Source organism: Myiozetetes cayanensis, unplaced genomic scaffold (genome assembly GCF_022539395.1).
Source record: "Myiozetetes cayanensis isolate MyiCay16 unplaced genomic scaffold, myiCay2020 scf21, whole genome shotgun sequence".
In the NCBI taxonomy this organism is placed as follows: domain Eukaryota; kingdom Metazoa; phylum Chordata; class Aves; order Passeriformes; family Tyrannidae; genus Myiozetetes; species Myiozetetes cayanensis.
The window spans coordinates 7,223,665-7,247,607 of NW_026087423.1; the positions used below are offsets into that span (position 1 = coordinate 7,223,665).

Here is a 23,943-nt window from a genome sequence, read left to right on the forward strand (position 1 = left end):
TCTGCTCTGTGCCAGCACTGCTGAGGGAGCACCAGCCTCCAGTGACCACTCCCAGCTCCACCCCGGGCAGTGCCCAGTGTTTGCATGGTCCGAGTGTCCCACATGGCCACCGTCCCACCTCACCCTCGGGATGCTCCGATCCAGGCTGGGATGCCCAGCTCCAGGCTGGGATGCCACGAGAGCAGGCGCTGTGCAGGCCTGCCTGGCTGCTGCCAGCTTTCTGCCTTGGCAGCATCTGCTGTGGGGGCTCTTTTTGCTCTTTCTGACAGTGCCAGATGCCTCTGTGTCAAAACAATGGCACTTGCACATTGACTGGGAGCCTCTCCCTCGCTCCATCCCTGCTCCCGCTCCCCGCAGAGCCCCAACGCCCACAGGGCCAGCCCGGGGCACCACAGGCACAGGGAGTGGGGCAGGAGGGCTCCAGAGCAGGGACAGATGGGCAGCAAAGGGCCACGAGGTCACACACATCGTGGGGGGAAGCTGGAGCAGCAGCAGGCACAGCTCCTCACTCCTACATGGAGCTTCCAAAGGCAGGCCAGGGGAGAAATACGGAATATTGTTATCAACATCAAACCCCACATCGGCTCCAGCGGTTGAACCTCAGGGCTGGCCCCCTCTCCTGTGCTGGGGGATCCTGCTTGGGTTTCCAGCCTGTTTCCCTCTCCACCAGTGGTCCCAGTCACCATTCCCAGACATGCACCAAGCACTGCTCACCCCAGCACCGGTCCCGGGCCAGGCTCACCTCCGCCTGCATCCAAAGAGCACCAATATCCTCAGGAAGGTACCAAGGACCAAAGTCACAGCACACTGCAGGACCAGGTGAAGCTTCCCCAAGCATATTCCAAGACACAGGAGCAAATCCTGCTTCAAACACCACTGCCAGGTCCCTTTGGGCTCAGCAGCCCTCAGATCACCCCATCAGCATCATCCCTCGGATCCCATCTCTCAGGGGCACAGGCACCAGGAACCAGCCCGGCAAAAGGGATGCCCAAGGCAGTACTTTGTTCTCTGCCTGGAAGAGAATCCCAGAATCCCAGACAGGTTTGGGTTGAAAGAGACCTTAAAGCTCATCCAGTCCCACTCCTGCCATTGGCAGGGACACCTTCCACTAGCCCAGGTTGCTCCAAACTCCGTCCAACCTGGCCTTGGACACCCTCAGAGTAAAGGCAGACTCCCACTAAAGGGAGGTGCCCTGTGAGAGGTACCAGTCCCCTCCCCCTCCCCGGCTCTCCCGTCTGCCAGGAGCATCCCACCCAGGCATTCCCTGCCCTAGGAAAGGACATTCAACCACCTGAGCTCAAACCAGCTTTATTTTCTCTGCAGTTCTGACACACAGGGATGTAACCGACGTCTCCACGGCAGTGAGGCTTGGATAGAAAAGCTCCTCATTAATCTCCCGTGGCACAACCATCCCTGCCCTGCACAACACCTGCAGGACACACGGAGCAGGCAGGACTGACACACCTTCCCCACCTTCTGCTCAGGTAAACACGTGTTCCAGCCTCCCCAGGACACAGAAATCAGCCCCTCCACAGAAATCCTGGTCCACAGCTATTGGGGAGTCACCACACAATCACATTTTACACACCAGCTACAATGGGGAGCAGTGTCTCGTAGTGCAACGTTTCCAGGTTTGGAGGGACCAAGCTAAGTCTGTAGGAAGGTCTTTTCTAGGAATTATACTCCTGAGGAACAAAGGGAAAAGGGGAGCAAGGATTTTATTTCAGTGTTCAACAACTCATTGTGCTCTAGTTCGACACATTGTGTTTCCTAGAAGAAAAAAAGGAGATTTTGGGTGGCATTTAAACTATGAGTGGTCCAGGCCAGTGCCTAAACCTCCCAACTACACAGTCACCAACTGGTTAATGCCAAAATGCTCTATGTAAAAAAAAAAAAAAAAATTAAAAAGAGAAATTTCCTATCATCTTTAATTTCTCCAATTTCTCTGACTCACAGCCCAGTGCCCTGAACCCTGTGCATGCAGACATTCCTGTCCGCACCAACACGTCCCATCACTCCTGTTTAATATCACAGATCCGACAGAGAAAAAGGATCCTGACATTGCTTTCCAGATGCATTTCCAGGCATCAGTTCTAAAAAAAGGGTTATTTCTCTGAAAACCATCTGAAGCGGGACAGGAGGATGAGGCAAAGGCCGCCTCTGCCCGTGGTTGGTCGGTGCCGAGTGTTTCTGATCTGTCTGAAATGTGGAACGGTGGGGGCAAGGGGGTCTCCCAAAGCCCAAGAGCCTTCTCCATGCTGAGCACACCTGGGGACAGGAATCCCATGGGATGGACCAGCAGGGCAGCAGGTGAGGCAGACACGGCCAGAGCAGAGTGAGGTTCACCAGTGCCAGGACGGGAAGGAGGGGAAAGGAAACCCTGGGCAGACACCACCAGCCTGTGCTTGTTTTATTAGTGGGGTGAAGGGAAGAAGGTGACTGTTTTCAATCCTGTCCCAAGCAGGGCAATGTCATGGATTTCCTCTGTGCCAGAATCCCAGCAGGGACAGGACAGCCCAGTCTCTCCTCTCCCTGGCCTGGGCTGGAGCAGGACTTGCAACAGCACAAGGGACCACAGTGGGAAACTACAGAGACACTTTATCAGTGTCTCTGGACTTGATTAGAAATGGCAGGAAGGGTCCCCACCTTCTCAACACCCCCCTCACACCCTTCAAAGTTGCCTGCTGCAGGCAAACATCATAAGGCCAGAAAGAGACAAAGTGACCAAAATAAATAGTTTGGCAACAAAGCAAATGTGGCTGTTACACAGGGACCCAGTCCTGGGTGGAAACAGCACATCTCCCTATCAAAAAGGGCCTGCAAACAAAGTGAAACTTCCATCCAAGACAAATTTTGCCAGTGGAGGTTTCCAGAGAGGAACCTGCCCCATCTGAGCACTGTGCTGGGGAGCAAGGCTGCCTGAGCAGTGTCCTCTGGAGCTCCTGCCCTCTGGAAACTACATAAAATTAAACCATTTCTGCTCCTGAGAAATTGAGACACAACCCCTTCCCATTCAAAGCCCCGGCTCTGGCAAGAACTTGGCAGAGGCACAGCTGGCTCAGCACACTGACCCCATGCCTGCTGCTCCAGCTCTTAACCTCCAGCACTCCCAGACCTTCCCGAGAGCCACAGGGTCCATCTGCTCACGTTTAACCTCCTGCTTCCCGGGTCTGGCACGTGGTTCCTTCTCTGAGACACACCAAGGGCCTTGGGGGGCACCTGGAACCTCCCTGCAGTACCTGAGTGAGCAGTGCCCGTCCAGGGCACATCCAATGCTGCCGCCTCCCACTTGTCTCCCTGTGGGTTCTGTCATCCCTCTGCCTTTCCCACAGACTCACTTCCACCCAGAGCAGCTCCTGGGAAAGAGAAAAGCAGCACTCCCACAGCAGCAGCTGCCTGGCCTGCCCAGCCTGCTGGGGGTCTCACGGTCACTAAGCTGACTGGCACTTGGAATGTTCCTTTCGTGCTCTCCCGGGGTTTTGTTTTGAAAGATGATTTACGTGGGTGTCAAGTGAAGTGTTTTGGGTCAGGCCCATCACCTCCTCCAGCCTGGAGCTGTGCCCAAGAAGAGCCAGCCCTGAGCCCAGCAGCTCTTCCCTAGATCCCTGTAAACCTCTACTCCCAGTTGCATGTCTCCAGCCCTCAAGTGAGACGTGGCTCCCGGGAGCTGATCCAGGCTCCGTGCACGAAGCCTCCCCTCCGGCAGCAGCTCCGAGCCCCATACCGAGTGCAGGCCGCCTAGGACAGCTCAAAGCCAGTGTTCATGCTGATGGCATAGCGCAGCTTCTCCCTCAGGATGCTTTTCTTGCTGTAGTTGGGCAGCTTGAGGAGGTTGAAGCAGGTGGAGGAAGTCGGGAGCCGCCCGCCCGGCTCCTTCTTGCGGATGGTGAAGAAGCCGCGCAAGACGCTGCCCAGTGTGTCCCCCGTGTCCTGCAACAGGCACACAGCTGTCACCTCCCCCTGTGCCACGGGGCAGGGCTGCCAGTACAAAACCTGCCACTGGCAACAGGGAGAGCCAAACCCCAGGGCTCTGTCCCCCCACGGGGAGCACTGCTTGTAACTGCAGTGCTGTGACACGGGCAGGGTGCGCGGGGAGACAGGAGGGGGAACAGGGGAACACAGGGAGAGCCTGAGGAGAAAACACAACCCTGGACACAGGTAGAAAGAGCCCAGAGCTGCTACATGTGGGGAGAGAAGTGCAGCCATGAGCATCCTATTAGGGTGGGGTTGTTCTCACTGTGTCCTCTAGAGCACAAACAGAATCATGAAATGGTTTGGGTTGGAGGGACCATAAAACTCATCCAGTGCCACCTCCTGCCATGGGCAGGGACATCTTCCACAAGACCAGGTTGCTCCAAGCCCTGTCCAACCTGGCCTTGAACACTTACACAACTTCTCTGGGCAACCTCAGGGCCTCAGAATCCTCACAGAGAATTCCTTCCTAACACTAACATCTAATCTTCCCACCTTCAGAGTTTCCTGGTCAGACAGAGGGGAGGAAGCTGGGCAGGGAATGCCTAAGCCAGGAGCAAGCAGGGTGCCCACCTGATCATCAGAGACTTCCACACAGCGGATGGAAAAAGGAGGCTTGAGGTAGGCAAAGCCCAGAAGAGGAGGCCTGGAGCAGCTGGTCACAAACTGGAAAAGGGATGGAGAGTGAAGATGGTAGCAGGGAGGGCAGGAAGAGCCACACAGAAATAACACAGCACTGCTGGGTCTGGCACTGCGCACCCCAATAGCACTGAGCTCTGGTGCACAGCTCTGCCTGAGGGGTCACAGCTGTGCAGAGTATTCATGGTGACACCAGAGCATTTACAGGAACTCTGCCTGCTGGGCACGTTCAGGTGCCCAGGACTCTGATACTCCTTTTATTAGTGGCTGAAAGCACCCAGGGAACTGGAGGACAGCACTGGCCCACCCACCCAAAGCCCAGGCTGGGCTGCCATGATTTCCCACTCACCTTGAGGAACATGGCTCTCTCCTCGGGGCTGAAGTCATTGGCCAGGATGTCCCACAGCCAGATGATGACCCGGTGACTCCCATGGAAGCCCCCATAGTACACGGTGTGTTTTCTGGGGAGACAAAGGTTTTGCCAAGCCTGTGTCACGGCAGCAGGAGGGGCACAGCTGACAAGTGCTGCAAGGATCAGTCATGTAGGATGGTCTGGGTTGGAAGGGACCTTAAAGCTCCTCCTGTTCCAAACCCTCTGGCACGAGTCACGTCACTGAGCCCCCACCAGCACTTACTGGGCACTTGGTCAGAGGAAAGGGAAGGGCAGGGAGAAATTCTGCTCCCAGGAACCAGTGGAAGAAAGGACCCTTCCCATTCATTAATTATGCAAATTAGCTTTAAGGAACATGTTCCTCAGCTCTGTCTCTGCTTGCTCCTCAAATTCCAACTAGGAAGAGCACAAAGGTGTGGACAAGCCAGTCTCCTCCGGCCTGCCATAAGCTCTGTGATGAAGGGGCTCGGTTTACTGCCTTGCTGAGGGGAGGCCCAGCAGAACGAGCTGCTCACTTACTTCAGGTCCTCGAGGTCAATCTCGGCGTTGTCCCCGGAGATCAGGCGCTGCAGCTCCGGCGCAGAAAACATCCGGATCCACTCGGGCTTGATGATGGACCTGAAGCCGCTGATGAGAGCAGCTGTCTGGTTCTTGATCTGCGTGTGCATCCGGAAGTGAGCCATGAGGTGGATGTAGCTGATCCTGGGTGGGACAGGACAGGTGGCAGGGAGGGATGGAGCAGCCAGGGATACCCTCCGTGCCAGTCCTGACATGTCTCTCCAGTCCCAAAGGGACTGGCACTGCCTGGAAGGGGACTGCGCTTTCCCTTCCAGGGCTCTGCTCTTTATTTAAGCACATAGAGATGTTGTTCTGCCCAGACTTTGCCCCCTTCCCCACCTCTGTGACTCTGCTCATGTCTCGGAGCTCCTGCACAACCCAGGGACTAACTGGCTCCAATAATCCCTTGATCAGCCTTGGCCAGACACAGCTCACAGAGGGGAGCACACGTCCAACTCCTCTTTAAAGGATCAGATCCTCAGGTAGACACTCTTCCAGTGCTCCTGCCCCCACGGCTGGAGAATGAACACACCAAAACCACACAGCACATTCCCACCTCCCCCCAGGAGTGTGGAAGAGGAGCCCTGTTTGTTACAGGAAGGCACCATCAGGGTTCCTCCTCTCGCCCACAGGCAAAACACTTGAATTTGTTGATTTTTCTTCCTCAGCTCCCTGGCAGACCCCACCACAATCCCACTGACCGGGTTTCTAAGTCACCTCACTCCATCATTCCCAGATAGAGCTGTTCCCAGATTGTTTCTGCTCCCTCCCAGCTCCAAGTTTGTGTGCAAAAGCTTCAAAGTTTCCACTGTAAATGATCAGAGCAACATCCAGGACTTTTAACTTTCTCCCTGAGCTGACTTCTGATAAGGCAGAGGAAGATTCTTTCAAATGCAAACTCCCTGGTCAGAGCTGGGGAAGGGAAAAGACTGGGAACATCAGAGTGCAGAGCACGACTAACACAGCCAAATCCTCAGGTAGGACCCAGCTTTCATTTGCCATTAAAGAGAACAACCCCCAGATTACCAGTTCAAACACACATCTGCTTAATAGATATTTCATCCTGCTTTTATGATCACTGAAGGGGATAGGGAAGGGAAAAAAAAAAAAGAAGGGAACAAAAAGGTGGGGTTGGTTTTCAGGCTCCCGAGTTGACATTTGAGATAACTATCTAAAAGCCGGTTATCTGTGAAAACAGCCCCAGGGCTCGGTGTCTCCTCTCATTTCCTGTGTCTAAAGAACGACTGTCGACTGCATTTGAATTCACCACTGTCTGCTCCGACCGCGGTGCTTTATACAACTGCCACATGTTATCATTCTGAGGAGATCTGTCTGCTCCAAGGTGTCTTTGAGCATCTGTGCCCTCTGTGTTCACCACCGTGTGCCTGAATTGCTTTGAATCCATCTGTCTGTATCCATCACCATCATTAAATCCTGCAGAATCTCCCTGACTGTGTGCCTTTGACCTCAGAAGTGCTGTTTCAAGAAGTAAATTGTCAATTTTTATTTTGCAAATCAAATTTAATACAATTTCTGCCGATGAACTGTAACCAGCAAATTCCATTAAGATATTTATGTGCTCCTTCTACTCCAATCTATCTCAATTCATTCCAGATGCAAGCCCAAGGAACTAGAATAAAGTATTTTGCAGTAGTGACCTTAAAAATGTAATTGCTGTACTTACTTATTTTCATTGGTAACGGGAATGGTCTTCCCTCCAGGAACAAGTTCATGGCAAACAAGCTGAGGGAAGAAATGATTGGATGGCTAATTACTGCCTGGAACCACAATGGAAGGAAATACCATGCTAAGCTGTTACCTCCCCATAAAACATTTATTTTTACAATAAAACAGTAGGATTTAAAATTTAAGTAATAATCCTGCTTCTGCCTTGAACCATTTTCACTTAACTATTAACAGAGCAATGGAACAGCAGGAACTCCAACTCTCCCACCAGCAGAGCCAGCCCTTCTCCCAGGAAGCCTCCTCTCCAGCCTGATCCATCACTACTGAACCGCACACAAATCAATTCCAAGAGCCCTGGGGGACTGTCACAATCCCAGAATCCAGGGGCTGAACAAGCTCAGAGCCTCAGATAACTCAGTCTAACAGCACAGTCCAAAGCTGGCTGATCTACAGGTCTCATCCAGGAGCTCCCAGAGCTCCTGTCCCTCCAGCTGGGCACTCCAGGCAGGAAGGGAGAGAGCTGGGAAGGATCTCCCAGGGCCTGGTGCTCCCCTCCAGCTCAGGGACAGTGCAGGGCCCTCCAGGTGCTGGCTACACATGACTCATCACAAACTGAGGCAGAAAGTCTTTATTCACACATCAGAGCGGCCTCCGTGCCTCAGCTCCAGGGGAATTCAAGGTCAAGAGAGAGCACAGCTCAGGGAACGAGCTCAGCTCACCGGTGCCCAACACCCCTACCCCAGAAGGGACACAGTTCATTCAGGGTTATCCCACCTGGCTCCTTCAGCATGGCCAAAGCACAGGAAAAACAGGAGAGCCTGGTTTATTTTTAACCTTAGTGTACCACAGCCTCCCATTTCTCATTGCTGGGTTCTATACTCTGTTTCCAACTTTTATTTTTCAAAAAAGCCCTCAAAGCTGAACCCTCAGCAATCCTGAGGCAGCAGGAAGGTGTCCTGCAGTGGGCACAGCCCCTGGTGGTGCAGAGCAGGGCTGTGTCCACACTCAGCTCTTCCCACTCACCTGTGCTGGTGCATTTTCATGGCTAGCACTGCTCCTGGACAAATTTGCCAGCTGAGGAACAAAAATGCAGCACTCAAAGCTCCCAAGGACAAGCTGCCCCAGACAGACACTCCCTGACTCAGTGGTCTCTGTGCCACTGGATCTATCCTGCTCTCAGTCCTCAGGATCAGCACAGGCTGGGGGCTCCCCACGGAATTTGCAGCCACAGCACGCTGAGAGCCAAGGCATTTTTATCTTATCTCTCCAGATTTTCCAGCTACGCACACACAACATCACAGAGCCCAGGGCTCAAGTGCAACCAAGTACCTTCAAGCCTTCCTAAGGGACTGACAAACAGCTTTTTCTTCTCTTGGCCAAGAGACCTCCTGACACATTTCAAGTTTCTCTGACAGAAATGGCTGTGTTGGAAGAAAAGGAATTTCTCCCTACTCAGAGATTCTTCTTTAAAAGAAAGGAAAACCAGTTATGCAGGGAAAGCATTAAACACTTTTTCAACTACAAAGGAAAAAACCCTGGCAGCAGAAAAATTAAGGGTCAGAGGGCAACCTTTCTGTGGAAAAAGCTGTTCTCTGCTCACAGCTAAATACTGAATCTCTGAGCTGAGCTCAGAGAAGCCCTGAAGCTGAGCCAGCCTGGCAGCACAGGCATTTCTTCTGTAAAGAAGAGCAGAGCTCAGCCCTCACCACAATCAAACACAAGGTCATTTCCCAGTCAGTCCCCTGGGGATTCCTGCTCAGATGTGCCACGCAGAGCATCCACCTGACTGTGCTCAGTACAGTTCCAGCGTAAAAAGCGCGAGCTGGGACACACTCCTGGCTTTTAGACGCTCAACACCAGCTCTCAGAGAGCTCAGCAGAGAATAATATTTGTTTTCTGCTGGCAAATCTGACTGCAGGTGTATTTCTCTACTCTAAGGAAACCAAATCTGCCACTTCAGGCACCACAGGCTTTCCCACAGCAGCAGGAAACAACCCTCAGGACCCCTAAGCGCTTCAAAGGCTCTTCTGGTAGCACCAGCCAGACAAGCAAGGAGACACTCCCACGTGGATCAGCTGGGATCTAACCAGAGGAACAGGGACTGCCTCAGACAGGGCTGTGGATTCTATCAGTGTCCAGAATTCTGCTCATCACAATCTATCAGGAGCTGGACCCTGATGATCCTTGTGGGCCCCTTCCAACTGAGGATATTCTATGATTCTACTCCACGACAGCACAAAGAGGGTGTTTGGGAACAAGTAAAGGTCCAACATGTCACTGAATAAAAACCTACCTGACCCATCACGTCTTCATCATAGGACAGTGTTAAGCCCAGGTCACTGATGTCACCATCATAACGCTGGAGAACAACAGGGAAAGGGAAAGAAGGTCAGTGTTCAGCAGCAGAACCACCAGTTACTTCCAGGGTGGTTTTAAAAACAAGATCAGTAACCCAAAGGCACTTGTGATGAGCTGTTTCTAACAGCAGTGATCAGGGAGGTGAACAACAGGAAAGCTGATGCTCAAACCTTAATTGAAGTGAGGTTTTTATAGAACTCGGAGTCCAAGGAGGGAAGTTCATCCACGGAGCTGTAGAAGACACTGTGGTGGTGCCCAAGGAGCTGACTCAAAAAGAAGGAAGCAAACGGTACATCCACAACTATTCCCTGTGGACAAGAAAAATGCACTAGTCAGGCCCTGCCCCACACATGTGACAACTCTGGTTACCTGCAAGGCCTGCAGGTAGAGCTTGAGATGTGGAACAGGTGCAAAGGGCATCTTTGCAAGGCATTGAAATCAGCTACAAAACCAAGATCCTCTTAAAATCCATGAATTAGTGCAGCAAGTGCAAAAAGGCAACAAGGGAACTCCATGTTTCCTTTAAAAGAACTTACATGGAGTGGGTCATTATGTCACTCCATCCTCCTTTTTGAGACGTCCCTTTAAGGCACCAACAAAGGGATGCTTGGAAGGTGTAACACCAAAATAACAGACTATTCCAGCTGGCACCCCCAGCACCACAAGGAATAATCAAGGTGTGTCACAGGTTTTACCTCCAAGATTATTTTTAACACATACCTGAAGAAATTCCAGCCTGTTCCACAATGAGTATCTTTATCCAAGTCCTTTTTCCAAACTCACCTCTTCAGTAACACCTCCCCAAGCACAAGAGATGCTCTCAAAGGCACCCCCACAGAACTGTGCCAACAGTGACAATATCCTGCTACGGTGCTTCTGGCTCACCTCATATACAGCCTTCCCAAGCATCTTCCCAACAAACTCGAAGAGCTGGAGGTAGTTCTCATGGATGTAGGACGTTGGGGATGGATACAGCCTCTCATCACCACTGGTGGTCTGCACACAGAGGGGAGAGCACAGTGAGCCAGGCTGTTCCTGTCTGCAGGAGGTCACCACAGTCAGCACCTGGCTCATACCTTGAACAGGTTGAGTGCAGGGTCAAACACTTTTTTAATTATCTCTTCCAGAAACTCTTTGAAGACCCCATCTTGATCAATACCAGCCTCATCGACTCCCAGATCGTTCACAAACTTCACTCTGATCACTCCCTTCATGGCGTTCTGGGAAAGCTGCCGGAGCTGCTCGTATCCATCCTACACAGACCAGGAGATCCAGAGCACAGTCACGGAGGGAGACACGTGAAACACCCACACAGACATGCAGCAGAGACAGGAGACAGATACACCACAGGAACCTGCATTGCTATTGAACCTTGTGCTCAAAAGGAGCAGCATTTTCCAAGTCATGACCCCGGGTTTGGAGCAGCTGAACTGAACAAAGGTCCAGCATTTTTCCTGTATCGTCAGTTCTGAGACTGATGGGTCCCTCAACACCCACAGAAAAGCTTAAAACACACTCCAGGCCCCTATTTTTGTCAGGCCAAAGTGCTGCCCTGTTGGTTGGCTCCTGCAGGGCAGGTTCCTCACCTCCAGCATCCGTGAGCGGCGGATGGTGATGTGTGTGACGTGAGGGGACGCCGAGCTGGTTTCAACCAGCCCCAGCTTCTCCTTCTCCTTTGTGACCATGTTTCGGAAAAGCAGCACCCTCTACAAAAAGGAAACACATGTCAGTCTTTGTCCACAAGGGCCCTTATCCTGCAGTGCAGCATGGCTTTGGAACACACACCCAGAACTACTCCTGGTCTTCCAGATCCCAGCTGGGCCCAGAAATGCCTCTGGCACCCACTCACTCCATGCAGCTGCCCACACAAATCAGTTCTGTCTCAACAACAGAAATCAAGACATTTAAAGGAAATATACTGGGGAGAGGTGGGAAGGAAGGAGAAGACTTCTATTCAGCTAGCACTTCAATCACGAAATGCTCCAGACGTGTCCCTTCCACCTCAGCCCACCCAGCTCAGTGCCTTCTCAGCCTCCATCTTTTGTCCCCGTCCCACTCACGTTCTTGTGGGGAATGACGTGTGGGATGTACTGCAGGAGCAGCTGGGCTCGTTTCTTGTCCTTGTCCAGCTCCTGGAAGAGCACACTGGGTTTGAGGTCCCTTTGCAAAAAAAGGCAGAGTTTCAGAGACCCCTGAGAAACGCCCAGGTGTGGGGAATAGCTGGGGGCGGGAGACAGGAAACCTGCAATGATTTCAAAGTTGACTTAAGTGCTCCGGTGCACCCTTGTAAGAAGGTGAGAAGACCAGAGACACTCAAGCTCTTGGGTGCTGAGTCAGGTTTCAAAGCACCACCTAAACCTCACGCTATGGAAAAGCAGCACAACATGAGGGGTGTCCTTAACTGCACACAGAGGGAGCAGCTCTCACTTTGATTTCACAGTCAGAATTTAAAGAAGGGATCCCAAACCAGGCTACACAGAGGACCTGGAGAACTGGGACAGGCACAGAGCTGCACGTGACCCCTGCCCTGGACACTCACTTGCGCAGCCAGTGCTCGTCGGGAGCGAAGCGCCGGCGACAGTCCCGCTCGTACAGCACCATGAGCCAGCCATGCACGGAGTGGAACAGCTCCAGGGTCTCCCCTCGGGCATTCTCTGCACAGAAGGGACAAAGCAGCCATGCCCAGGCACCCCATGCAACAGGAGTGGCCAAGAGCAACCTGCTGATCACCACCCCACAGTAACAGGACAGGTGTGTTCCTCCTGACCTCCACTGCCCTTGCAGGGACGGATTTTGTGCCTCGCAGGAGACACAGTGTCTTCTTCGATCAGAGCTACATCAAAGCCACTTCATTTCACAACAGAACTGGACTGTCTCATCTAATTACCAGAGCTGAGCTGTACCCAAATTAACCAGCAGATAGATCAACACCAGATATCTGCGGAGACCTGAGCAGGCCTGGTCCCAGCATTGCATTCCTGTCCAACACATGGCCCAGCCACACTAAACTTCATCCCTGCCAAAAACCAACATGCCCATCATGTCTGTTTGTTACACAAATTCTTACTGGAAATAGGAAAGTGCTCAGTATTTGGTGCCAAGCACGACAGTGGCATCTGGACATCAAAAGACTGGGACATATTCCCATATAGTAGTGGGTTTTGTGCCAAGTAATAATTAGCAGAAGCTTCAAATTCTAAAATTAATGCTATTTGTTGTTCTAACAGTAGTATCAGCTCAAGCTACTAAAAGCACTTACCTACAATTCCATCCCAGATCATCTTAAACACGAAGGAATTCAGGAAAGAGGAGATGGTAACAAGCTCCTCCAGCTTGAATGAAATCTGCTCTTCATAGACCTCTATATCATCAAGAATCCTGTCAGAGCAAACAAATGCAAATGCACAAGTGTAAATTTAATTCCCTTTTGAAATTTTCATAAAGGCACATTATCCTTTAGCAGCAGCTCTTATTTCTATGACAACTGACACCCATGAGGATCTAAAGTCATAAACAACCAAACCTTATTTATGGATTTTGATTGATAGCAGATCCTGACAGAAGATGGTATGAAAGTCTGAGATACAAGCAAAGCCAGAGTTTCAGGCTTAGAAGGACCCACGCTATCACTCCCAAGAAAACTTTTGCATCGTTCAAGCTAACAGAACTGTCTCTCCTGATCAGCAAGGGCAATTTTCCACCCCCTCTCCCATCCTCTGCGCCGTTTCTTTCTCCTCCTGGTTTTGTTACCACTTTTGTCCAGCCAGTTGGATATTCCTGAAGCAGCACATGGCTGACGGGGAAAGGCCCTTTGAAGCCCTTTATTTCTCAGGACTTTACCCCAAAATCTTGCTGCTTTACCCAACCTAATTACCTTCATGAAAAGGCATAAAACCTTAACTACATCTCCTAAATCTTCAGGAACACAACAGCTTCATGTTACAAATGCAGGGAGCAGCCCCCACGCGCTACCTACGTGATGAGGTGGCGGGAGCAGTCACAGAAGAGCATCAGCATGGCCAGCAGCCTCTTGGATTCCTCTGTGTCATTGTTTAAACACTCCAAGAAGAGTTTCAACCCACCCTGTGGTCCCAGCTCACAAATAAAAGCCCATAATTTGGGCAACAGATCATCCAGGTAGGTGAGACCTATGAAAACAAAAAGCACACTCAGTAAAACTCGTTCTGCTGCCAAGTCACAAATGTGACTTGGAGCTCAAAGACCCTTTTGCAAAGCAGAAGAGGAACATGGGCATCCCATTTGGTTCCCAGGGCTGCCTGCATTAACAGGACATGTACAATCACCAGGAAAGCAGAAAAAAGAAAGCTTTTAATGAGGCACTGTTTGCACACCTTAAGCCTGTTTTCCCTAATTCTTATGCAACTTTAGAAAATAATGAATTCCTGTGATCCCATCACCATTCCAGCATCTTGGAGATGGGAATACAACAAGGCTGTAGCCCTGGTCACCACTACAGCCACAAAGTACCCACAGTTCTTCACTCTCTCTACCCGCCAGACCAAAGCAGTGCTGATCTCCTCCTCCATCCATTCCCAAGACAGGTAATTTGTTCCCAAGATGTATGAAAGCATCAAATGTTCTCGCCACAGAAAGATTAATATTGCCAGGCTTCCCAAAAACACTGACTCAGGCTGAAGTTTGACATGGTGTAAGCAAGGTTTCACAGGAGGAAAACTTGCTTCAATTTGTATTCTGGAGAGTTAATGCTTGATCAGGTAGTGTTGAATGTTATTGACCAGCTGGATGATTCAGGATGGAACAAGCCTTCCACCCCAGCCAGTCAATAAACTCTTGTCAGTAATAAAACTACCAACAAGTCAACAGAATTTAATAAGGGAAATCTCTTTTTTCTGCACACTGGGAGAGATTTGAAGAGCAGAGAGGGGCCCTGACCTGTGAGGATCTGCAGGCGGATCTGGGTGAGCGTGGTCAGGGTGGTCTGGTACAGGACACAGATGCTGCAAACCTTCTGCACCTCCGCCGAGTCCACGCGCTTCCCACCCACCGGCTTCAGGATGTTCCGGACAGAGGCGGATTTCTGGAATGCTCTCTTGAACAGGTCTGGGGACAGAGAAGCACAGAAGTGATGTTCAAAACCATTCCCACTGCCAGAGGGCAGGGTTGGATGGGAGACTGGGAAGAAATTCTCCCCTGTGAGGGTGGTGAGGCCCTGGCACAGGAAGCCCAGAGAAGCTGCCCCATCCCTGGAAGTGTCCAAGGCCAGGTTGGAGCAACGTGGTCTGGTGGAAGGTGTCCCTGCCCATGGCAGGGGGGTGGCCTAAATGACCTTTAAGATCCCTTCCAACCCAAACAGCTCTGTGATTCTATGATTCTGACTGCAGTAACCACAGGATCTGTTGCTACGGACAGCATATAGGAAATATCGGATTTGCAGTTATCTCATCCCAAATCCTCTTCAGAAGAACTACCACATGTCACAGGTGCATGAGCCAGCTTCACCTTGCTTGTCACATGGGAAGTTGCCCCCCCACCTCGCCTTGGGAAGTACTAAGTTATGCAGTAAACACTTCAGCTGCAGAAATGATGAAAAGAAACTGCTACAACAAGCAAATATTTTCCCAGCACCAAATGAGAGATTTTGCCCCAGGTCACAGAGCCACTCTGAGCAGGAATTACAAATAGGAGAGATCATATCCCCACCTCAGCAGCAGCAGCTGCTGCAAGCAATTACTCAAAGCTTTCAGCATAAGTGGAAAAGCCAAAGCCCTGTGAGTCTGGGAGAGAGACACATGTACAAACACACACAAAACCCCCCTACAACCCTCCAGAACTGACTTTTCATAGGAAGGCTGTTCTGAGGGGAAACTGGCTGTGCTGGCAGCTGAGCTATTTCCTGATTTTCCAGCAGTTTCTTGCTGAGCACATCACTGAAGAGGATGCGGATCATATGGACTCCCCAGAGGTGCTGCAGTTGCTTTGTCAGCAGAGGCATGGACTCATTCAGTCTGAAAGACAAGGCAGGGAGGCAGGTTGGAATAGAACACCAGGCAGTGACACTGATACATTTAGCTCATAATCCAAACTGGAATATACTCCCACCTTACAGATGGTCCTCACAGGAAGGGCTGATATAAAGGTGCTGTATCAGTGCACCAGTATGGCCACTGGTCACCAGTTTAACTACACTCCATGAATTTACTCATGGAATGCTCTGTATATGAAAGCAACAGTTTATATTGTGCAGACAGAACCTGAAATACCTGAGAAATTATTCTGAACAGGTTCTCACTGTTCATCTCGAGACATAAAACACATTGCAACATATAAAAAAAAGGAAAAGAAATAAAAGGAGAGGCTTAATCATCTCTCCCCATAAGGTCCTTCCCACTCACCCATAATCCACAGTCTGTGAAAACCAGCCCAGAACAGGGTGCCAGTGGGTGAGGTTGGATTTCTTCTGTGACACGTACTTCTGGCAGTAGGAGAGCATGTGGATGAGCACCCCCACAAAGTGGGCTGTCTCCTCCTCCAGGACCTGGTCATTCAGGGAGCCCAGGAACACCAGGTTACCTGGAGGAATGGCCAGATAAGCATGACTTAACAGGATCAGATGCAATGGGACAGTGGTTATAGGTGAAATCAATCCTTCCTCAAGCCCAGGAGAGGATTTCTGTCAATAGTGATTCTTAGAGGTCACTCTGCAGCAAGTCATTTCCAGTGACACGTCCTTTTGGCCACCTTCTCCTCTGTGTGCCACCAACACCTTCTACAAAGCACTACAAGCTACAGTCCATGATTATTCCAGAGCTCCAACTGTTAATCTTGTTACTTTTACCGAAATGTGAATTTAAGTATTTAAGCAGCATCTCCATTTAGGAACTGAGATCCAAGTCTCAGTTGGAGACTTTCTCCTTTCTTGGAGTCCAAGTCAAAAGCTGGCAGAGATGATGCTTCCCAGTTCAGCATGATGACGTGTAGACAAAAGCAAGTCTCTGACCCTTCCTCCATCTGCAGAGGTCTTAAGCCATCTTTGGAATATCCCAAGATATGTTCAGTTATTATTTGGAAAATATGAATAAACCATTATCTAAATAATGATTTAAAAATGATGAGTTGGAGGCAGCTGTGACCCACGGAGAAAGAAGATCTGACTCAAGACCCTCTTCCAAACACAGTAAGAAGTGTTGCAGGTGCTTACCCAGCAAACAGAGAGTGTGGCTCCCCTCCAGGCACACACAGACATCTCGGCATTGAGCCTCACGGCTCAAGAACAGGATGAACTTGCGGAACAGATCATGAGATTCTATCACTGCCAGACGCTGAAAGACACAATTGACCTGCCCGTGAGGCGCCACACAAAGCCCCACACCTGATCTGCCACAGCACCTGGGACTGGCCTTTCTTTCCAAATAAAGCAGCAAGTTGAGACTGTTGCCCTACAGAGTGTTTGACATGGAGCTGGCCCAGGAAATGAAACCTCGTGCAGGTGAACAGGTCATGTAGTAGTTGTAGACAGAGCTTTGCAATCATCTGTCTGCAAGGACACAGGATGCCCATTTGGCATAAAACCCACCTGTCTGCACCAAGCAGATTAAATTGGATTAATGGACAGCCCACTAGTTACCTCCTCAGATCCTCTGGCATGCAGCAGGGTGATTTTTGCTTTGGCTCTGTCTATGGTTACAGAAATGGAAGAGCAGGGCCATGAAAAATTCAAACTGTTGGTCATATATGCCTTTATTACTTATTTACTTATTTTAGGGCAGTTCAGCCCATCATCCCACTGGTGTTAATAATGTCTGTATTATAAATCCAGAGTATTTGTAAGGATCAAGCATTTTCACAACAGAGTCGAAACTGGCAAAGAGAGAAATGCAAAAGCTCTGTTCCAAGAGCTGATAAAATGGAATAACAAGTGGCCTGATGTGATAATCAGCAGATTTTTGGTCCTATCAGGAAATAGTGAGATCACCCACTTACCTCAGGTGTGAGAGTAGCAAGGTGAGTCATTATAGCAGGCACAGACATGATATGGATCAGGAAGGACCTCAACAGATTGTCTGAGAACTGTGCAGCAACCACAGGGCTATGGAGAGAGACAAACACTTCAGAGCACAACCTGACCCAGAAAAGCAAGACACAGCCTTCAACTGAGCTGTTCAGAACTGGTTACTGATTCTTCCCTCAGCAGGAATCAGAGAATCATGGTTTGGGTTGCAAGAGACCTTAAAGGCCATTTGGTTCCACCCCCTGCCCTGGGCAGGAACACCTTCCACTAGACCAAGGTGTTCCAAGCCCTGTCCAACCAGGCCTTGAAGCGTCACAGGAAAAACAACATTCACTTACACCTCTCTTCTCAAAGCAACTTCACAGAACTGCTCTGGCTCAAAGGAACATAAGACAGCTCAGAGCATAAAGCATTTCTAAACAGCACACCCACAACACTCGCAGGGTTAAATGGTTCACTTCCTAATTCCCATTCTCCCCACTGCCAGAAAATCTGTAATGAATTGCTTTCCTTAGGAAGAAGTTGGGTGACATGGACACCCACTGCTCCTCTCCCGACCATCACACCCTCACCATCTCAGCAGTGACAGTGGCAGAAAAGAAAATGACACCCAATTAACCACTGAGGTTTTAATGCTCATTAGTGGCTGCAGGTTTCCAAAGTGTTGCTTCAGGGACAAACTTTGCCCCTGCAGATGGAGTAACAGGTACACCTGCAGCAGCAGTTCATTGTGGAGAGGCATGACCAGCTCACCTGGAGAGCCCAACCCTTCTGAGGTTCAACAGACAGACCCTGCAGTCTGAAGCGAGCTGCCCCCTCAAGTTAAGGCTCGCACTAATTACTGCCTTAAAGGCATTCTGAGCTGAAAAAGGATGACAGCAAAGTGAGCCATTTGCCTAAAGCAGCTTCTTTCATCAGGGTGATGCTCTCAAAGGCATGAAAACACTGGCAGAAGGAGAAGCCTTTAAAAAGCACAGTTAAAGACAAGTTTGGCTGTAAATCCCCCGGAGCAGCTCCAGCTGCCTTACCGCAGTGCCAGGGAGAAGATGGCAGTTAAAGAGCCCTTGGACAAGGAAGGTCTGGATCTTGCCAAGCCATTCGTTAGCAAAATCTGGAATAAAAACCAAATAAATAAAATAAAAACCCTGTAGTACTCAGAAAAAAAAGATTATGATTACTCCTGAAAGATACTAGGTTTATTTAATGGAGAGAAAAAGGACACCAAAGCAACCAAAAATCCAGTTCCTACAAGTTATTTGGCAGCACTAGAAGGGCTTCAGGTTAATAATGGCAGAACACAGATGATGCACTCAAATCAGACACTCTACAGCACTTATTTCTCTAGGACCTGTACTCATAGGGTGCCCAGGCTTTCCTAATTAATAGGCAATAGTTTGGTAATCGAATTCTCATTTAAAAGGTTAATTACATCAGTTCCTTTCCCCAACAGAGCAGTAAATAAACCCAACCCATACAATGTGGCAACAGCAAGGTTTGGGAAAAATATTCAATATTCCTCCTTGTCCGTCTCATTATGAGATGATTACGAGGATTTAGATTCAGCAGTAGGGACAGAAAGTAGAGGGTGGTGAGATTTTGTTTTACTGCTTTGAGAAAAATATGACCACAGACAAATCCCCAGCAGCTTCTCCCTGACACTCCACCACAAATCCAAACAGCTCTCTTAGGGCAAGGAGCACAGGTAGGACTGGGGTTTGTTTGGATAAAGAGGAGACAGGAGTGTACCAGCTGAGACTGACCTGCAGCACAGAATAAAACCCCTTCTGGTTCAGGTGTCCCATGATGTTTGCACAGATGTGGTTCATTGCAGGCCTCAGGGTTTCACCTTTGGGTTAAAGCACTGGTGTCACCAAAACAGCATCACAGCCCCACTCTGCACTCCCCCACACACAGCACAGCAGTGTGGAACTGTCCAAGCCCTCCTTGCACAAATCCTTGTCCTTATACACAAACCCATCATTTGGGCAGCATTTCACATGGTCTTGTTTAAGATGGAAGAGTCTAATTTCCTCACCATATTTGTCTATGTGTATTTCCTACCAAAACCCAGAGCTAAAAGCACATTCCCTTATCCTCTAAACACTTGTGTGTGGGGGAATTTGGAATATTATAAAAACATTATAACAACTGTTGGTGTCCTAAGGGAAACATCCTAATGTCAAGGGGAACAGTCTAACTCCAAGGGAACCCTTGTGTTGTGCAAGCACAGAGGATTTTAATAGTGAGTCCCAAACCTTTTCCCCGAAGGATTTTCCAGGTCGAAGTGTCTGTGAAGGTGACGAGCATTGTGAGGTGCAGATTGACCAGTCTGGAGTCCTGCAGGATGTCAGGCTGTGATAACAAACACCAGGGTTAATAAACCTAATTATCTTTGTGCCAACTGTTAAGTGCTGGGAGAGAAAACACAAAGAAAACAGTCCTTACCTTGAGCTGCTTGAGAAATTCACAGCAAAACCACAAAATATCTTTGATCTGCTTTATCCATAGCAGTGTGAGATCCTTGGAGAGAGCCAGGGACACGTACCACACCTGAGGAAGGGGGATACACTCCATGATCAGTGTTTGTGCTTGGCAGAGCACATTGCCAGAAGTTTTGGAACTGACCCCAGATGTGGGACCAAGATACTTCTCTCCCCAGATTCCCTGGTCAAAGGACACCACCCACCCCAGAATCAACTGCCCTTTAACTCCCACGGCTGTACACAATAAAAACATCAGAGCAATACTAAGGGGCTTGTCCAAACTTTCACCATGGAATCCCTGCAGAGTTCAGAAGCTTCTAAAAGCTAAAAATCTAAATATCACTCAAGTAAATCCCCACACATACAATAATAACAAACAACCCCCTCCCCCCACCAAACCAAACCCCTCCTGCTGACCTTGGGTTCGTTCTCCACATCCATGCTGTTCAGGATACAACGGCACAGCTTTTCAAATCTCTGGGGAAATAATAAGGTGGGATTAGTCCTGACTACAGGAAGGGCTAATCTGGAAAAGCACGAGGAACAGCTCAGCAGAGGGAGCAAGATCTCCCTGGATCAAACAGCAAGTGTTCCACACACACACTCCCTCCAGCCAGGGCCGATGGCTCCTTCTCTGGGAGCACATGCACACATTGTGCTGCTGCTGGGCAGAATTCCCTCCTTGAGCACAGGAGGAATTCCTGCAGCCTCCCTGCTAAACTGCCTCCCTCACCAGCACCAGGGAAAGCATCTTCCTGCAGGGGTTCAGCTAGAACAGCTTGGTGCCAAGGAGTGCAGCACTGTCCCAGATTCCTTGGACATCCTGGCAGAGCTCGGCCATCACATCCACAATGCCTGAATTATCATTTCAGTCCAGTTTTATGTGTTCAGGCCATGTATTTCCCATGTGCTTGCAAGGTATAAAGCCACTCTGAGCTAAGGAACTGGCTGCTGGGGTTATCCCAGCTGAGAGCAGTGTCTAGAAATGGAGTGGGAAGGAGCAGAGTCCAGTCCTTGGCTCAGCACAGAATGGACTCGCTGCTGGAAGGGAAGGGAGAAGAGGAACTAGAAGGGATTATTTCAGCAAAGCACCCAATTGCTGCAGTGCAGAACTTCAGAAGGATGCCAGGCACTTAAAAAACGTAAAATGCACAGGGCTTTTTATGATGTTCTATCTACAGAAAACTGCATTTGTAGCACAGATTTCAATGGAACAGAGACTGAAAAAATCACCCATTGCTGCAATTGAAACAAAGTCTTTCACTTCCCAACTCTTTCCTTACAATCAGCCCTCACAGTTTCCTGGGGTAAAATTCATCATCTCTGGGCTTCACTCTGAACCCACAAATTCAGGGCATGGTCAGAAAGATAAACCCAATATATCAGATATCAACAGATATAAATCAGACACAAATAGCCTCCACTGTGCCAGCACAGCTCGTTGGGAGCTGCCACAAGGTCCCTGCCTGGGGAATTGCAGTGCCAAAACCCTCAGCACTGCTCAGTTCCTGCAGCTGGCACAGTCACCAGGAAAAACATTCACCAAACCATGCCCTGAATACAGAACCAGCACTGAAAAATTCAAGGCATCTCCTGTTTCACTCCTACAGGCAGATCCCTCCAGGAAGGACCAGGAGACAGAGATCACATTTCTGAGGCCAAAATACGTTGCAGGAACCTACAGGATCACTGGATAATGAATTAAACATATTTAACATGTTAAAACATGTCCTCAAAAGAAAAGCAGCAGGTCAGGGCAGTGTCCTCACCTCCTTGTCCTCTTTGGGATTAAACACAAACAGCAGCTTCCTGGCAACTCTGAACACAGACAGAGCACTTCTTTTACTTGAGCCGGATTCATTTGTCCCAAAGAAATCGTCCACCTCCTTCCTATCAAAGTGAGAAAAACGAGTAGTTAAAAACCAAGAAAACTTCTCCAGCTAAGAGCAAAGGTAGAATTCCAGGAGGAAAGGGGAAGGGAAAGGGAAAGGAGAGGAACATTTTACAAGAACCTGGACTGACAGGACAAGGAGGAATGGCTTCCCACTGCCAGAGGGCAGGGTTAGATGGGAGAATGGGAAGGAACAGTTCCCTGTGAGGGTGGTGATGCCCTGGCACAGGCTGCCCAGAGGAGCTGTGGCTGCCCCATCCCTGGAGGTGTCCAAGTCCAGGTTGGATAGGGCTTGGAGCAACCTGGGCTAGTGGAAGGTGTCCCTGCCACAGCAGAGGCTTGGAATGAGATGAGCTTTAACTCCTTCCCAACCCACCCCACCCCATGATTCCATGAATCCCACACACCTGATGTCCCTCTGGAGGCGGCAGCGGCACAGGAACCTCCTGACCAGGGCCTGGAGCTGCACAGCCGCTCGTTCCCTCTCCTTCAGCTCCCGCCGCTCCTCCCGCGCCTGCCGTGCCTTGTCCAGGAACTGCGCCCGGGAGCTCTGGCTGGCACTGAACATGGCTGGGGCTCTGGGGGGCAGACACCTGGAAAACTGGGAGCAGAGGAGGGGGGAAACACACAGGGTAGGGCAATTCTCTGCCTCTGCACTGACTGCAGCAACGTCCAGGGAGGGGAGAACCCGACAGCAGAGGAATAAATGTGACCGCACACAGGCAGGACCCCGTCACGGGGCTGCCCCAGGACACACACACTGACACAGAAACTGCCAGCACAGCCCACAGCTGCTGCAGGCAGGGAGATTTTCAGAGGAAAAAACAAATAAGCCAGCGTTTTGACACTGTTTTCCACTCCTGAACTCCAGCTCCCCTTCCAACCTCCATTACCTTCACAGGTAAGAACAACTCTACAGGCAGGGACACGGGGCAAAGGGCACAAGGGACACTGATTTATTGCCACTCACCAGATAAAGTGCCCAGAGTCAACAAGAACTTTATGAACAGTGACAAGAAACTCACCTGAGGGGTCGCTTCTTCAGGAGAAGTGTTCAGTACTCATTTACACACACACATGATCCCAGCCGGTGCCTTGGGGCAGCTCCTGCACGGATCAGCACATTCCCTGGGGGTGGTTTGGGGGTTTAGACCTTCCCTCTGCAGTTCTAAGTCCTTTGGGCCAGATTTCCCTCTCGGCACACCAGCAAGGGAAGGGTGAGTGGGGAAAGCTCCAGAAGAGGAGAAGCAGCACCAGGGCTATGGGCAGTGGCAGCCGGGTGGAGGGATAACTCCATGTGGGAAGGACAAGACGATCCAGGGCCGCGGGGACCGGCGGGATCCGAGCAGGTGCCACCCCCGAGATGTGGGGGCAGGACCGGGAGCCACCACAGCCCCCGAAGGGCCAGGCCGTGAGCGAAGCAGCCACGGAGCCCCCCGGGCCCCTCTCACAGCGCCCCGCAGGGCGCCTCTCACAACTCTCCCGGACCCCTCTTACAGTCCCGCCGGGCCCCTCTCACAGCCTCCTCGGGACCTCCTCGCAGCCCGCCTGGGACCACCTCGCAGCCCGCCTGGGACCACCTCGCAGCCCGCCTGGGACCACCTCGCAGCCCGCCTGGGACCTCCTCGCAGCCCGCCTGGGAGCACCTCGCAGCCCCCCGGCCGCCCTCAGAGACCTCCCCCAACCACCCAGTCCCTTCCCAGCTGCCCAATCCCGCTCACAGGCCCTCCCACCCCGGGCCCAGGCTCTCTCCGCGCCGCTCCCGGGCCCTCACCGTTGTCCCCGGCGGACACGGGGCCGGCCGGGCCGGGCCGAGCGGCCCTGGACCTCTCGGGACCCCCCCGGTCCCTCAGGCCGCGGCCGCAGCCCTCCCCGCACCCCGGGTGCGCTCCCCGGGTCCGGCCGCCAACCCGCCCCGCCGCTGCCGTTCCGCCCGTTGCTCACCGGCTCGGCGCGGGGAGAGCAGCCGGCGCCG

At 50.9% G+C, this 23,943-nt stretch overlaps 1 protein-coding gene across 4 annotated transcripts; it reads right to left on the reverse strand.

Moving 5' to 3' along the window:
• Window positions 1–1,292: 1,292 nt before the first annotated feature.
• UBE3B (ubiquitin protein ligase E3B) lies at window positions 1,293–23,937 on the reverse strand. 4 transcript variants are annotated; one of them, XM_050318362.1, is made up of 28 exons: window positions 23,913–23,937; window positions 22,994–23,096; window positions 22,376–22,569; window positions 21,847–21,967; window positions 20,495–20,554; window positions 20,040–20,144; window positions 19,850–19,946; window positions 19,355–19,440; window positions 18,623–18,705; window positions 17,567–17,672; window positions 16,785–16,905; window positions 15,979–16,156; window positions 15,422–15,591; window positions 14,519–14,686; window positions 13,581–13,752; window positions 12,864–12,982; window positions 12,144–12,258; window positions 11,665–11,764; window positions 11,191–11,310; window positions 10,681–10,857; window positions 10,490–10,600; window positions 9,775–9,912; window positions 9,540–9,605; window positions 7,245–7,303; window positions 5,522–5,704; window positions 4,961–5,072; window positions 4,546–4,638; window positions 1,293–3,930 (listed from the first exon to the last, which is right to left on the reverse strand). In XM_050318362.1, the coding sequence occupies exons 3-28, from the start codon at window positions 22,534–22,536 to the stop codon at window positions 3,739–3,741; spliced, it is 3,213 nt and encodes a 1,070-aa protein (XP_050174319.1). In that variant the 5' UTR covers window positions 22,537–22,569; window positions 22,994–23,096; window positions 23,913–23,937; the 3' UTR covers window positions 1,293–3,738. The 4 variants fall into 4 exon arrangements, 3 of the variants coding, with proteins under 3 accessions (XP_050174319.1, XP_050174318.1, XP_050174321.1); XM_050318361.1 differs by lacking the exon at window positions 23,913–23,937 and adding an exon at window positions 23,743–23,832; XM_050318364.1 differs by lacking the exon at window positions 23,913–23,937 and having other exon boundaries at window positions 22,376–22,561; window positions 22,994–23,354.
• Between the last annotated feature and the right edge of the window lie 6 nt (window positions 23,938–23,943).

Excerpts from the sequence above, each read along its gene's own strand:
- UBE3B (XM_050318362.1), bottom strand. The coding sequence starts at position 22,536 with ATGTTCAGTGCCAGCCAGAGCTCCCGGGCGCAGTTCCTGGACAAGGCA. Across the intron at positions 16,157-16,784 it reads CCACACTCTCTGTTTGCTGG|GTAACCTGGTGTTCCTGGGC; the intron begins GTAAGCACCTGC and ends CCATTCCTCCAG. Across the intron at positions 10,858-11,190 it reads GCCGCTCACGGATGCTGGAG|GATGGATACGAGCAGCTCCG; the intron begins GTGAGGAACCTG and ends TGGTCTGTGTAG.